The 16,676-nt window shown below is 37.5% G+C and overlaps 2 protein-coding genes across 4 annotated transcripts in view; both read right to left on the bottom strand.

Moving 5' to 3' along the window:
• Nucleotides 1-9,092: 9,092 nt before the first annotated feature.
• On the bottom strand, nucleotides 9,093-9,819 carry LOC100483242 (60S ribosomal protein L36-like). The gene has a single exon (XM_034669386.1). The coding sequence runs from the start codon at nucleotides 9,752-9,754 to the stop codon at nucleotides 9,467-9,469; it is 288 nt and encodes a 95-aa protein (XP_034525277.1). The 5' UTR covers nucleotides 9,755-9,819; the 3' UTR covers nucleotides 9,093-9,466.
• A 3,543-nt stretch (nucleotides 9,820-13,362) lies between these two features.
• The window catches only part of SERAC1 (serine active site containing 1), a 45,773-nt gene continuing 42,459 nt past the window's right edge, over nucleotides 13,363-16,676 (bottom strand). For all 3 annotated transcript variants that reach the window (XM_011219567.3, XM_019795111.2, XM_034669385.1), the window contains 2 exons: nucleotides 16,209-16,352; nucleotides 13,363-14,703 (listed from right to left, as the gene is read on the bottom strand). In XM_011219567.3, coding sequence (XP_011217869.1) covers nucleotides 14,567-14,703; nucleotides 16,209-16,352 — 281 coding nt within the window. In that variant the 3' untranslated portion in view covers nucleotides 13,363-14,566. The remainder of the gene's footprint in view (nucleotides 14,704-16,208; nucleotides 16,353-16,676) is intronic.

Below are 16,676 nucleotides of genomic sequence, written 5' to 3' on the forward strand. Positions count from 1 at the left end.
CTTTCAGCACACTGACAATACCATCGCAATGTCTTCAGGCTTCCATTGGCTGATGATTTAACAGCAATCTTCAGTGTTGTTCCTTTAAACTTTTGTCCTCTTGTCTTGGCTTTTCTGAAGCTTCACTGTACGGTGTATAGATGTGGATTTATTTTTATTCACTCTACTTTGGAATTGTTGAACTTCTAGAATCTGTGGGTGGGTTGGTGTCTTTCATTAGTTCTGGGAACTTTTCAACCATTTTCTCTTCAAATACTGCCTCTGGGACATTCTTTTTCTCCCTTCTTTCTGGGACGCTCATGAAACATCTGATGGAACTTGTTATCTTTTTATTTGCCTATATCCTTAGCCTCTCTTCTGTATTTTCCATCTTCTTGTCTCTGCTGAATTCTGAATAATTTTTCTGACTTCTCTTCCAGTTCACAAATTTTCTTTGGTTGTATCTAATGTAATTTCAGCTTTCTTTTTTAGAAGCTGCTTTTGGTACTTTCTAAAATCTAAGTCACTATATAGTTTCCTGTTTCTAGAAAACTTTCAACCTTGCATTCTTTAAATAGTAAGCATAGTTATTTTATCATCTATCTCTGATAGTTCCAATATCTCAAAACTTTTTGGAGGAGGGGATTTTTCTATTTGTTCCCATTTGTGGTATCTTATTTCCTTGTATGCCAGTTATCTTTCTTTAGTGATTATGCCATTTGGAAAAGTATTCGTAGGAATAATTTAAGGGCTGGTATGAACGTGTCTTCCTCCTTTCTCAGATGTCTGGGGACACTACCAGTATGGGATCCTTTGATTCAAATTGTCGGCTTGCAATTCCCTGGACCACTCAGGAGTCACGAACACAGGATGTTTACTTCCAGGTCACCCTTATTTCATATATATAGCCCTTTGCAGTCCCAGCTTAATGAATGTGTTGGGTTATCAGATTCCCTAGTCTTTGACTTCTGTCCCCTTCACCTTGCAAATTTGCCAAAACCACAACTCAGTCTCTCACTGGTTTGTTTTGGCTCTAGAAATGACTACAGAGTGGGGCCTTGCACAAAGATGCCCAGCTAAGGTGGGTAAGTGGGATCAGAAATATAACCCCGCCCTATGTCACAAGCCATGTGCTGGAGGAAGAAGGGCCTTTTAAAAATTATCTGGCTGTAGGGAACATTTTTTTGTAACTACGGGCAGAGGGGCTGCCAGATATGCCAGTGGCATCCTTGCCTCAAGCAAAAGTAGTTTCAACTGCTGGTTTCCTCTCTGGTTTCTTGCCTTTTCCTACATTTTTGTCAATAGTTTTTTTGCTAGCACTTTGATAAGTTAAAAACATTTCATCCAGATTTGTTGGTTCTCCTCAATGGAAGGTGGTTCCAAATCATCTAGCCTGCTATTACTGAAGCAGAAGTTTATAGTTAATTTTTTTTAACTTTGTAAATGTTTCTATTTGGGGTAATCTCATTTACAGAGCAAAAATCTGTAAGAATAGAATCACTATTCAGGAGTCATTTTTAAAAATTAGTTTCAGAGGTGGAATTTAGTGATTCAGCAGTTGTGTATAAACCCAGTGCTTATTACATCAAGTGCCCTCCTTAATGCCCATCACCCAGTTATCCCTTCCCCCCACCCACCTCCCCTCCAGCACCCCTCAGTTTGCTTCCTAGAGTTCAGTGTCTCTTATGATTGGCCTCCCTCTCAATTTTCATCTTATTTTTCCTTCCCTTCCCCGATGTTCATCTGTTTGTTTCTTATTTCCACATGAGTGAAATCATATGGTATTTGTCTTTCTCTGACTTACTTTGCTTAGCTTAATACCCTGTAGTTGCATCCACATCATTGCAAATGGCAAGATTTCATTCTTTTTGATGGCTGAGTAGTATTCCATTGTGTATATACACCACATCTTCTTTATCCATTCATCTGTCAGTGGACATCTGGGCCCTTTCCATACTTTGACTACTGTGGATACCGCTGCTATAAACATTGGGGTGCACATGCCCCTTTAAATCACTATGTTTGTATCCTTTGGATAAATACCCAGGAGTGCAATTGCTGGGTCATAGGGTAGCTCTATTTTCAACTTTTTGAGGAAACTCCATACTGTTTTTCAGAGTGGCTGTACCAGTTTGCATTCCGACCAACAGTGCAAGAGGATTCCCCTTTCTCCGCATCCTTGCCAACACCTGTTGTTCCCTGAGTTGTTCATTTCAGCCATCCTGACAGGGGTGAGGGGGTGTCTCACTGTTGCTATGATGTGTGTCTCCCTGATGCTGGGTGATGTGGGGCATCTTTTCATGCGTCTGTTGGTTGTTTGTATGTTTTCTTTGGAGAAATATTTGTTCATGTCTTCTGCCCATTTCTTGACTGGATTTTTTGACTTTGGGGTGTTGAGTTTGGTAAGTTCTTTATAAATTTTGGATACTAGCCCTTTATCTGATAAGACATTTGCAAATATCTTCTCCCATTCCATAGGTTGCCTTTTAGTTTTGTTGACTGTTTCCTTTTCTGTGCAAAACCTTTTTATCTTGATGAAGTCCCAGTATTCAAAATTCCCCTTTTCATTGGTATTTTAACTTATCTTTGTTCTTCTAAGATTTACTCTAGCTTATGTACATTGCAATAACTTGACTAATAATGGCTAGGATTTGAATTTTGACTTCTGTAAAGCCTAATTTTTAGAATAGTGTATCAACATAACATACTTATAAAAATTCAGCATTATAGAAAAGTATGAAAGGCTAAAAATTCACCCAAAATCTACCCAGAAATAATGATCATTAACATTATTTGTCATTCTAGAATTTTTTCTCTGTGTAATGTACAGTAACATATCAGATGATTAATATTTTAACATCACACTATGTCATTGTATAATAGTAATAAACTTAATTTATCTGAAATTAACCGAAGAGGATCAAACTGCAAGAACTGACTAACAATGTTCCCTGAGTTCCTCAGGCTTAAGCATGCTGATCCATTACCTCTGTAGCCATTCAGGCACAATTTAGCTGAGTACAGAATTCTTTCTGGCCAACCTTACTGTTTTTTTAACACAGGGAGGCTTTGTTTTTAGGATATTTGTTTGCATTTTAAAGTACACTATTTTCATCCTTTTTTTCCTTTGTAAGCCTGGGTTTAACCAGTAAGCAAATTTGTCAGAAGGGGCACATGGGTCCCTATTGCCTGGGTTTATATTGGCAATGTAAGTCTTTACCCTTTACAGTTGAATGATGACTTTTTATCTATTCTAATTATTTTCCTTCGGTATCTGCTGTGGTTCTGCACCCATTAGCCATTACTCTGTTGAGAGGATTTTCATCCATGTCTTTTATTCTTTAACATGGTAACATGGTCTCTGCTTTATTCTATAATTGTACTGATTTGGTTTTCATTTTGCTTCCATATCTCCGCCTTTTTCCCTGTGTGTCACTTTTTGCTGTTGTTGTTCAGGGATTATGTTTCCTTTTAGAATTGAACCTTCAGCCATCTTTATATACTTGTTTTGTTTTGCTTCATTATGTTGTTTAAGTGTCATGTAATTTCTTTTCATCTTCCTCGTGCATAATAAATGTCATCTGGACCCATTTGACCTAATAAATGGAGGGTGAACTCTTCTGACAAACCCTCCCTCTTTATCTGAGGCTGCTTTTGGCCGTCTGTGTTTCACATTACCACTCATTCTCTCTTCCTTTATCTGAAGGTGGGGGGGGGGCAAGAGTTGCCCCAACAGCACGGCTGGGCTGAGTCCTATACTATCTTTGTTAGGAGACGGGGCCACTTGTCCCTCGTTTGAGGATTTGTTACTAGACTAGAGTCCACTTCACTTAGAGTGATTGTATCTTATTCCCATGAGGGCTTCAGAAAACAAAGACTTATTATATTGGTTTTTGAGTGTTTTAACATTTTCAATGACAGATGAGGTTTCCAACCTCAAGGCTTTTTCTTTAACTTTGCTCAGCACCTTGTTCCTCTCTTTTTCCACAAAATACAGACCTATCATCAAAATTCTCAAGATTATATTGATTAACCTTCTTTCCGAATATCACTTATTTTTCTTAACCACTGCTTTTCAAAGTTAATGGCATGAGCTTTTAGTTCTTTCATTTTTTTGTTTGCTGCTGAATAATTTTTTCCAATTTTTCCTCTTTTTTTTTTTCCTATTTTTTTCTCCCTTTAGTTAGGTACTGGGGGAGAGAAATTTGCTGTTGTGACTTTGTCAGTTTTTAAAGCTAATGATGTGTGAAAAGTTTTATGAAGATATTGCAACAAACATGTATAGATTTTAAAATCAAAACTGGGTTTAACCTTTGCTCTCGATAGTTTTGAGACTTTGTACCAGTTTTATAATTTTTTTTAATGCTTAGTTTTCCTATCTCTAAAATATGGCTAATGAAGGTGTTTCTGTGTGTGTGTGTAAAATACACCCAACAGTGATACACCCAAAAGTCTAGTTACCATTCATCATCCTACAATTTACCCCTTTCATCCACCCACCCCTTAACACACTTCCCCTTTAGAAACTACCAACTGTTCTCTGTATCTGAGTTTGTTTTCAGTTTCTTTTTTTTAGATTTCACATATGAGTGAAATCATAAGGTATTTGTCTTTCTTCTTCTAATTTCACTTAGTATAATACCCACTAGGTCCAACCATGCTGTTGCAGATAGCAAGGTTTCATTCTTTTTTATGGCTGAGTAGTAATCCAGTGTGCGTGTGTGTGCGCACATCTGCTTTATCCATTCTTCTGTCAGTGGACACTGGTTGCTTCCATATGTTGCCTATTGTAAATAATGCTGCAAGGAACAAAGAGGTACATATATCGTTTTGAATTAGAGTCATCTCATTCTTCAGATAAATACCCAGTAGTGGATGAGCTATATGTTAGCTCAATTCTTAATTTTTTGAGGAATCTCCATACTGTTTCCACAGTGGTTGCACCAATTTACAATCCTGCCAACAGTGTACAAGTGTTCTTTTCTTCCACATCCTCTCCAACACCTGTTATATCTTTTTTTTTTTAAGTTTATTTAAGTAATCTCTACACCCAACATGGGGCTTGAACTCACAACCCCAAGGTCAAGAGATGCATACTCTTCTGACTGAGCCAGCCAGGCATCCCATCTTTTTGATAATAGCCATTCCTGCAGGTATGAGGTGAAAATCTCATTGTGATTTTGATTTGCATTCCCCTAATAATTAGTTATGTCGAACATTTTTTCATATGCCTGTGTCCATCTATATGTCTTCTTTGGAAAAATGTCTATTCAGATCCTCTGCCCATTTTTTAATTGGTTTTGTTGTTGAGTTGTATCAGTTCTTTGTTTTGAATATTAACCCCTATCAGGTGTACGACTGCAGTTACTATCTCCCACTCAGTAGGTTGCCTGTTCATTTTGATGCTGATTTCCTTCACTGTGCAGAAGCTTCTTAGATTGATGTGGTCCCATTTGTTTATTTTTGCTTCTGTTTCCTTTGGTTTTGGTGTCCGACCCACAAAAGCACTGTTAAGACCAATGGCAAGGAGGTTACCACCTGTTTTCTTGTAGGAAGTCTATGCTTTCAGGTCTTATATTCAAGTATTTAATCCATTTTAGTTGATTTTTGTGCATGGTCTAAGATAGTAGTCAAGTTTCGTTCTTTTGTGTGCAGCTGATCAGTTTTCCAAAACTCATTTATTGAAGAGACCGTCCTTCCTCCATTGTATATGCTTGGCTCCATTGTTATAAATTAACTGTCCGTATATGTGTGGGTCTGTTTCTGGGCTCTCAGTTCTGTTCCATTGATCTGTGTGTGTTTTCGTGCCTGCACCATACTGTTTTGAATACCTTTGTAATATAGTTTGAAAACAGGGAGTGTAATAACTCCAGCTTTGTTCTTTCTCAGGATTCCTCTGGCTGGTCAGGATCTTTTGTGGTTCCTATAAATGTTACAATTTTTTTTCTAGTTCTGAAAAATATGCTATTGGAATTTTGATAGGGATTGGATTAAATCTACCTCATATTCTTTTTTTTTTTTTTAAAGATTTTATTTATTTATTTATTCGACAGAGATAGAGACAGCCAGCGAGAGAGGGAACACAAGCAGGGGGAGTGGGAGAGGAAGAAGCAGGCTCATAGCAGAAGAGCCTGATGTGGGGCTCGATCCCATAACGCCGGGATCACGCCCTGAGCCGAAGGCAGCCGCTTAACCGCCGCGCCACCCAGGCACCCCTACCTCATATTCTTATGTAAAGCAACACTTGGTACACAGAAACTCAGTAACTATTTACTGAATTACAGTTCTATTTTATTATTAAAATGAGAAGCCGACTAGGAGTTTATTATATCCCAAGCCAAATGTGGAAACCTGAACTGGAGACTGTGGCAGTAGAAATGGAAAGGGATTCTGGTCCTTTTGAGTAGACTAGATAGCATTTGTTACTTAATCACATGTAGGAAAGAGAAGTCAAAACAATAGGAAAGAGTACTGCTTGAAGGAATATAATAGATTATCTGAAATAGAAACAGAAGAAATGGACCTGAGCATATACAGAATATGTAGTTCTTAAAGCTTTCAGTGAATGTTTAAAATTCTTTTAATGAAAAAAATTAATTTCAGCTTTATTGGGGTATAAATGACATATAAAACTAAGATTTAAAGTATACTTGTGGTGATTTGATACAAATACATATGGTGAAAAGATTCCCCCATCTAGTTAATTTAACACGTTCATCACCTATTTTTGTGTGTGTGTGTGTGTGAACATCCAAGTTTTACTCTCTTAGCAAATTTGAATTATACATTATAGTGTTGTCAATTGTAGTCACGATGTTTTACAGTAGATCCTCAGGCCTTACTCATCTTAGAGCTGAAAGTTTGTACCTTTTTACCGACCTTTCCCTATTTCCTCCTCCCTTCAGCCTCTGGCAAACCACTTTTTTACTGTCTCTAGGAGTTTGACTTTTTTTTTTTTTTTTTTTTAAGATTCTACATATAAGTGAAACCATATGCTATATGTCTTTCCCTGTCTGGTTTACTTCACTTAGCATAACGCCCTCAAGTTCCATCCATGTTGTCAAAAATGGCAGGATTTCCTCTTTTCTCATGGCTGAATAATATTCCATTGTATGTACATATCAAATCTTCTCTATCCATTCATCTATTAATAGACACTTAGGTTGTCTCCTTATCTTGGCTATTGTGAGTAATGCTGTAATGGACATGGGAGTGCAGATATCTCTTCGATATCCTGTTTTCATTTCCTTTGGGTATTTACACAGAAATGAGATTGCTGTATCATATGGTAATTTTAGATTTTTTTTAGGAATCTCCATACTGTCTTATGTAGTGGCCACACCAATTTACGTTCCCACCAACAGTGCACAAGTGTTCCCTTCCCTCCACATGCTTGCCAACACTTATCACTCATCTCTTGATGATAACCATTCTAGTAGACATGAAAGGATATCTTATTATGGTTTTGATTTGAATTTGATTTGAACTGATGATTAGTGATATTGAGTACCTTTTCATGTACGTGTTAGTCATTTGTATGTCTTCCTTGGAAAAACACCCATTTTAAAATCAAATCCTTTGATATTTACTATTAAGTTGTATGTATTCTTTATATATTTTGGATATTAATCCCACATCAAATAGATGATTTGCAAATATTTCCTACCATTCAGTAGGCTGCCTTTTTAGTCAGTGGTTCCTTTGCTGTGCAGAAGCTTTTTAGTTTAATAATGTTCCAATTTTTATTTTATTTTTTTGTCTCTGTTGCCTTTGTTTTTGGTGTCACATCCAAAAAATCATTGCCAAGACCAATGTCAAGATGCTTATAGCTATGTTTCCTTCTAGGAGTTTTATGGTTTAAGGTCTTACATTCAAGTCTTTATTTTGACTTGATTTTTCTGTATAGTACAGATAGAAGGTCATTTCCATTCTTTTGCATGGGGCTGTCCAGTTTTCCCAAACACCATTCATTGACGAGACTATCCTTTCCCAACAATATATTCTTTTTCATAAACTGACCATATATGTACTGGTTTATTTCTGGGCTCTCTATTCTGTTCCATTGATTATTGTCTTTTTATGCCAATATCATACTATTTTGGTTACTGTAGCTTTGTAATATAGTCTGAAATCAGGAAGTGTGCTGCCTTGTTTTTCTTTCTCCAAAATCACTTTGGCTCTCTGGGGTCTTTTCTGGTTCCACAAGAATTTTAGGATTGTTTCTTCTCTTTCTGAGAATAAATGCCATTTAAGTTTTGATAGGAACTGCATTGAATCTATAGATTGCTTTGGGTAATACGGACATTTTAACAATATTAAGTCTTCCAGCCCATAAGCGTGGAATATCTTTCCACTTATTTGTATCTATTTCTTTCATCAATGTCTTATAGTTTTAGTGTACAGATCCTTCACCTCGTTTAAATTTAGTCCTAGATATTCTTTGATGCAATTGTAAATGGGATTGTTTTCTTATTTCTAATAGTTTGTTGTTAGTGTGTAGAAACCTAATTGATTTTTGTATATTGATTTTGTATCCTGCAACTTTACTGAATTCATTTATTCTAAAAGTTTTTTTGGTGGCGTCCTTAGTTTTCTAAATAAAATGTAGTCTGCCAATAGAAACAGTTTTACTTCCTTTACAATTGGATGAGTGTTCTTTTTCTTGCTTAATTGCTCTGGTTAGGCTGTCCAGTACTATGCTCAATAAAAAGTGGCAAAAAAAGGGTGGGGGGGAGCGCGAGTGTGGGTACTCTTGTTCCTGATCTTAGAGGAAATGCTTTTAGTTTTTCATCTCTTCAGATGTTGTTAGCTATGGGCTTGTCATATTAAATTGCAGTACATTCCTTCTATATCCACTTTGTTGAGTTTTTATCATGAATTAATGTTTAATTTTGTCAAATGCTTTTTCTTCCTTCTGTTAATGTGGTGTATCACATTGATTGATTTGCGGGTGTTGAACCATCTTGAATCCCTAGAATAAATCCCACTTGATCGTGGTGTATGATCTTTCTAATGTGCTGTTGAATTCAGTTGGCTGTTATTTTGCTGACCATGTTTACATCTATTTCATCTTTTGTGTCCTTGTCAGGTTTTATTTCAGGGTAATGCTGGCCTCATAAAATGAGTTTTGAAGTATTCCCTTCTCTTCTACTTTTTGGAAGAGTTTGAGAAGGATTAGTATTAATTCTTCTTTAAATATTTGGTAGAATTCACGAGTGAAATGATGTCCTCTGAGACTTTGTTGGATTTTTTTGACTATTGATTCAATCTCCTTACTAATAATTGGACTGTGCAGATTTTCTGTTTCTTCACAATTCAGTTTTGGTAGGTTGTATGTCTAGGATTTTCTCCATTTCTTCTGAGTTGCCCATTTTATTGGCAAATAATTGTTCCTATTAGTCTCTTAAAATTCTCAGTATGTGTAAGTTGTAAGTCTCTTCTTCTTTTTTAAGTTCCAAAAAGGCTTTATTACTTAGAGGGGAGGGGTTCAGTCCTTCCTGGCTGCCACTTTTCTCATAGCTTCCAGGACGTTGCTCAGCTCCTCTCTCTTCCTCTTGGCATGGATGTATGTTCCCACCCTGTCCTTAATGAACTTGAGGGTGCACTTATCCTTGGAGACCTTGAGCAGCTCCATAGGATGCCACTCATATGTGGTGACCCCACATACCTCTCGGATCATGGTCCACACGAACTTGATGTGCTTGGTGAGGCACCTGCAGCAGCAGCTGTGCCTCTGCTTGCTCACGTTCACTTTGTGGACCTTGTTGAGGCCCATGGCCGTAAGGTAGCAGTGGAGCCATGGCTGCTGCTCTTCAATAGCTCCCCTGGAGGAAGGGCCTCCTCTTTCATTTCTAATTTTACTTGTCCTCCCTCTTTTTTCTTGGCATGAGTAGCTAAAGTTTTGTCTATTTTGCTTATCTTTTCAAAAGCCAGCTCTTAGTGTCATTGATCTTTTCTATTGTTTTGTTGTTGTTGTTGAAGTAGGCTCCACGGCTATCATGGACCCCAATGTGGGGCTTGAACTCATGACCCTGAGATCAAGACCCAAGCTGATATCAAGAGTCAGACACTTAAACAACTGAGCCACCCAGGCGCCCCTCTTTAATCTTTTAATAATCTATTTATTTCCATGCTGATCTTTATTTCTTTCCTTCTACTAACTTTGAGTTTAGTTTGTTTTTCCTAGTTCCTTAAGATACAAAGTCAGGTTGTTTGAAAATTTTTCTTAATGTAGGCATTTGCTGCTATAAACTTCCCTCTTAGAACTGCTTTTGCTACATCCCTTAAGTTTTGGTATGTTGTATTTCCATTTTGATTGGTCTCAAGGTATTTTTTATTTCTTCTGATTTCTTCTTTGACCCATTATTCAGTTGCATGTTTAATCTCCACATATTTGTGAATTTTCTAGTTTTCTTTTCATTGATTTCTAGTTTCACACCACTGTGGTCAGTAAAGATGCTTGATAGGTTTCAGACTTGTGGCCTAATGTAGGACTTATTCTGGAGAATGTTCTGTGTGCACTTGAGAACAATGTGTATTCTGCTACTGTTGGATGGAAGGTTCTGTAGTTCTCTATTAAGTCTATCAGGTCTAATATGTCATTTAAGTCCAATGTTTACTGAGTTCTGCCTGGATGATATATACATTGTTGAAAAGTAGATTGAAGTCCCTGCTAGTATATTGCTGGGTACTTTACTCTTCAGGTGTGTTAATATTTGTTTCATATATTTAAGTGCTATGTTGGGTGTGTAAATATTTATAAATGTTCTATTCTCTTGATGTATTGACCCTTTTATCATCATATAATAACCTTCTTGGTCCCTTATTACAGTCTTTGGCTTTAAGTCTAATTTGTCTGATATAAATACAGCTACCCCAGCTTTCTGTTTCCATTTGCATGGAATATCTCTTCCATCTCTTCACTTGCAGTCTGTGTGTGTCCTTAAAGCTGAAGTGAGTGTCTTACAGGTGGCATATTGTTTGGTTTTTTAAATCCACTCAGTGATTCTGTTTTTGAATTAGAGAATTCAGTCCACTTACAGCAATGGTTAATAAAATGGCAATAGTAAGGCCATGTCTAATTGTTTTCCTTTCTCTTTCGTGTATTTGCTGTAAGTTTTTGCATCGAGGTTACCATGGAGCTTACATACAACATATTTATAAATCATTTCAAAACTAACAATTTAAGTTCAAATGCCTACTAAAGCTGTTTTTACCCCTCCCATTTGTTTTTGATGTCACAAATTACATATTTTTACGTTGTATATCCATTAACAAATTGTAGTTATAGTTGTTTTTAGTACTTTCTTTTAACCCTCATACTAGATTTATAAGTGATTTACCCACCACTATTACATTAGCATGTTCTTAATTATATATTTACCCTTACCTGTGAGATTTATATTTTCATATGTTTTCCTGTTATTAATTGGCATCATTTCATTTCAGCCTGAAGGATTGCCCTGAACATTTTGTGTAAGGCTGGTCTAGTGGGGTTGAACTCCTTCAGCTTTTACCTGTCTGGAAAACTCTTTATCTCTTCTTCAATTCTGAAGAACTTTGCCAGGTAGATTATTCTTGATTGCCAATTTTTTTCTTTCAGCACTTTGACTGTATTAGGCCATTTTCTGGCCTACAGTTTCTGCTGAAAAATCTGCCGATAGCATTATGGGGTTTTCTCGTACATAACCATTTGTTTTTCTCTTGCTACTCTTCAGATTCTCTGATCTTTAACTTTTGGCAATTTAACTGTAATTTGTCTTGGTGTGGATATGTTTGGATTCATCTTACTTGGTATTCTCTGGACTTCTGTTTGGGGAAGAATTCAGCCATTATTTATTTGAGTAAGCTTTCTGCCCCTTTCTCTTTTCCTTCCATGAGTCCTATAATGCAAATATTGATTGGCTTGATGGCATCCCATAAGTCCCTTAAGCTATCGTCACTCTTTTTCATTCTTTTTTCTTTTTGGTCCTGATTGGATAAATTCCACTGCCATCCTTTGAATTTGCTGATCCTTTCTTCCACACAATCTAGTCCGTCATTGAAACACTCTATTGGATTTTTCAGTTTATTTTCCAGCTTTATAATTTGTTTGGTATTTGCTTATATTTTCTAGGTCTTTGTTGAAATTCTCACTTTGCTCAATGATTATTCTTCTGACTTTGGTGAAAAACTTTATTATTCTGAACTCTATCAGGTCACTTATCTCCCTATCATTAAGGTCTGTTTCTCAAGTTTATCTTCTATATTGCTGTTTAATCATTTTCCTCAACACTTTCTGTTGATTTCTGTGCATCATGTAAAACAGCCACTTCTCCCAATCTTGACAGAGTGGGCTTATTTAGGCGATGAAACTTGTCATTCAAGTTTCTCCATCTCCTGCTGAGCTCAGGGTTCTCTCTCAAACCTTCCCAAGCTGCCTTCTTTGTTCTTAGGGTCTGCCACCAGTTGAAGGTCTGCCGAAACCTGTCAGTGTTCCAAAGGGGAGGAGGATCTGTCAGTACCTAGAAGCAGGCTGATTGGAAGCTATTCTTTTAAAGTATGTAAATAGACTTCTTTCAAGGAAAGACTGGGAGATGGGTGTTTCTATCTCTGTGCTGAGCCCTGAATGGTTTGTTTGCGACAGTCCTGAGGGACCTGCAAACACAAGTTCTGCTGGCCACCAGAGCCAGGCGATCAAGGGGTGTATTCCCTGGGTAGCAGCCACAAAAGCCAGGGCACCAGAAATGCAGAAAGTTCTTCCAGGGAGGTACCGGTGACCTGAAATGGGCCAGGAGGAGAATGCAGATATGGCTCCCTTCCACCTCTCCAGTCTCCATGGAGTATCACAATCAGTCTCTACACGTGAGCGCTAAATTAGAAACCTGAGCCTTAGGGGGCAGCTTTTAAGATATGCAAATAGGCATACATTAGCTAGTACTTATTGTTAGCTAACTTACTATTGTTAGCTAATGGTTACATTCACTGTATCTACATAATAAAACAAGTGGTTAAGTCACTTTATAGGTTGGTACATAATTAATGTTGATGACTTCAGTTTACCTTCAGATGCTATACTCCAGTTTTAGCTTTGACTCTCCCAATCTACAAACGTCTACCATCTTCAAAATGCTAAAGACAGGACCCAGCCATTCCATTCTTAGTATATATCCAAAAGAATGGAAAACATATGTGCACATAAAAACTTGTACATAAACGTTTCAGTTGTATTCTTAACAGCCAAAAACAGCACCTAAATATCCATCAGCCGAAGAACACATTAACAAATGTGGTATATCTCCGCACAACTGACTATTCAACCATAAAAAGGAATAAAGTACTGATACATCATAAATGAACCCTGAAAACAGGTTAAAAAAAAGAAGCCAGACACAAAAGGCCACACATTGTATGATTCCATTTATATGAAATGTCCATAATAGGACAGACCCATAGAGAGGAAGTAGATTAATGTTTGCCAGGAGCTGAGGGTAAAAGAGGTGAGGAATGATTGCTAATGTGTATAGAGTTAATTCTGGGGATGATGAAATACTCTGAAATTAGTGGGGAGGGTTGTACAACACTGTATATTTAAAAGGGTGAATTTTAGAGTATGTGATTTCTATCTTAATAATGCTGTTATTTAAAAATAAAAAGTCAACATGATTTCCTATTTATTTTCTTTTTTTACAGATTTTATTTTTAAGCAATCTCTACACCCAATGTGGGGCTAGAACTCACGACCCCGAGATCAAGAGTCACATGCTCTACGGACTGAGCCACGCACTACATGATTTCCTATTTCTCACATGCTCAAGGTCAACTGAAGCAACTTTCTAATGAGCATGAAAGAAAGGTATACGTTATTTAGCTAAAGAGAACCTTGATACTAAGTATTGTTAGTATATATAATGGTTTACAATAGTTTTATTTCATACTCTGGTCAATAATGGATTAGCTACTTTATCCTTATCTGGGAAAAATTAGAAGTATAGGCAGCTACAGTCTGGAAAGAATTACTATAGGCTATAATTCTCTTAAAAAGAGAAATATTTGTTTTCAGCAATATGAAAATAAAAATTTATAAGGAACTGACCCATGGATGACAACAGGTCTGAGAAAGTTAACATATGAGACGAAGGTTTACACGGATATATATTTTTTTTAATTTACAGCACATGGAAACCCAGAACAAAAAGTTTTTATATTCTAGTTCCGTCTCCTCTCTAGTCTAGGTACCTTCCAAATGGTATTTTTATGGAAGGTGAGGATTGTTCTCTCTTTAGAAACCATCCATGTTCCTCCTAGCGTGGGCTGGAAACAGTCACCGATGACAAAAGGCATTTTCTATCCCTAGCAGCTTGTTCCCTGCACCAGGGACAACACTGCAAAACATAAGCTGGCACACATGGAATTTCTTATAGCCCTTCATTCTTTGATTGCCACTCTGTGTTGGTGCTTTACAGTGCTTGAACTGAGAACCACATTCTGTTGCCTGCAACACCCTCCAGACCACGTCGACGCCACAGTGACTATGTCCGCATGATGGCTCAGAGCTTAAAAAAAGAAACGGAACACCAAGTTTCTTGCAAAATGGAAGAAGATTAACTCAGTTTTCAAGGTCTTTGGCTAAAGTTTCACAGATGAACTGTAAGGTACGCTGGTATAAAAAAGCATCCTTTTTCTTTGGCTTACAAATGTTCAAATGGTCAACATCCACAGGAATTAGATCTCCAATGCCTAAATCTGAAGAAAACAAAAATGTCAATAAAATCTAAGTAAGAATCTAGACGTCCCCTGTTAATATGGAAAGATGATGAATGGGTAGTTCTAAATGGTGATTTGGTTGTGATAAGGAACTCTAAAAATTAGATACAGAAACTGGAAGTTTGACCAACTACATGTGACTAATCACACGAGAATGGATTCTCAGTAGGTATAATTTTAAGCTTTTCATAAATTGTGTGTGTTCTGGCCTGCGGCATTTAATAGTGAGCAGAACCTGAGCGGTATCATCACACCCTTTATGCGCATGCATGCTACTTTTTCTAGAGTTTATATTATTATACTTCGTAATGAGCTCCCCTGTCCTGATGACAAGAATGGGAATGTCTCACATAGGATCCATTCTTCACTCTGCCAGGGGGAGGATGACTTAGTGCTTGAGAGATCTAGTTGAGTTTCTGATGTTTCAGCCTAAAAAAGCACACGTAGATGGAAGTGGCAAGAAGTCCTGGTGAGGACTGCCAGGTAAGGAATGCAGGTGCTGGTTATGAAGGAAGACAAACCTCCTTGTGACCCCAAAGAAAGGGCAGATTGACAAGGCTCTATCGCTACAAACAGTTGGTCCACAGTATTACCTTTACTTTTGCTTCAAGCTGCCAAACTCCTTTTGTTCTTCAACCACTAAATAGTAGCTCCTCCCTGTACAACGTATACTTCATGGTAAAGCCTCTTCAGGTTCTCCTAGAGTACTGAGTCGTCCATTTTATTTAGATAATACATAACGGAGTTCGGACAAAACTTGCTCTACAGGCTGAAGAACCATCTGGCAGGCACTCCAGACTCCCCCTGTCCCTGAGAGCTCTCAGTATGGCCAAGTGCCACTAACACAGCACCTAACCCTGCCTCAGAGGTCACCAGGTTGGCCAGATGAGAGAAAAGCATTTCAAGGAGGGAAATGTGTGGGTTATCCACTACATACTGAGTAATATAGGAATCAGTATAGAGAATTAAGATTTGGGCCCTACCTCAATGAGCCTGTAATAACTATAATACACCACAGTAATAGGTACTGGTTATTTCCTTCAAAACCAGGATTATAAAAGAAATTTTATAATCCTGCTTGACTATTCCCCAAATGTTAAAAAAAAAAAAATCTTTCATTTATTAAAGCTTCCACACCTTTAGCTGCATGGAGAAAGCTTTAACAAGTCAATTATCAGGCTGGTAAATGCCCCTTTCATTGTAGCTGATAGAAGGACTTTGAATTCCTACCTTAATAGAACAGAGCTCACTGGGGCAACCAATTAACCCCTGTCAGCAAAATGACGGGAGGAAGGGGTAATGCCAAGGTTGTATACTGGCAGAGAAATTTTAATCTATAGCTGAAAAGAATAATAGAATCTAGATCTTCATATAACTGTCTCCTAAAACTGAGAAGCTGAGTATAAAAATGGGTTGTTTATAATTAAATATAAGTACCACCAACCAGGCATCTAATAGCAACCAGATTTCAAAAGAAGGAATACCTGCTGATTCCACGGGTACCACATGCAGTTTAATCATGCTACCAATGTAAGTTGGCAGTGTTTCTACAAAATTCAGCACCTGGAAATTTTTGTCTTTAGCAAACTCCAGAAAGTCATCGTGTAGTGTTTTAAGTGCAGGAGAATCTGTAAAATTACAGAAAACAAGATTGTGAAAATTCTGTTTAGTACATTTATTATGAATTACGTAAAGAGAAAATTAGGGTTCTGAGTCAAGATAGTAACTTGTTGATTTTCTCTCCTTCCTAAGAAGTCATTAAGATGAGAGCAGAGCTAAAGCCACACACGAACGGACAGAGGCCAGCAGCCGAGGGAGAGGTTCCACATGTTACCGGCTGACCAGAAGCATGGGGGGCAATGTGATATGTGGGACTGGGATCCCTCAGTGTGCTGGCTGGCACCTTCACCCTAAAGCACAGCTTCCCATCAGTGAGCCCTGTCTATAATCAC

Source organism: Ailuropoda melanoleuca, chromosome 10 (assembly GCF_002007445.2).
Source record: "Ailuropoda melanoleuca isolate Jingjing chromosome 10, ASM200744v2, whole genome shotgun sequence".
Classification (NCBI taxonomy): domain Eukaryota; kingdom Metazoa; phylum Chordata; class Mammalia; order Carnivora; family Ursidae; genus Ailuropoda; species Ailuropoda melanoleuca.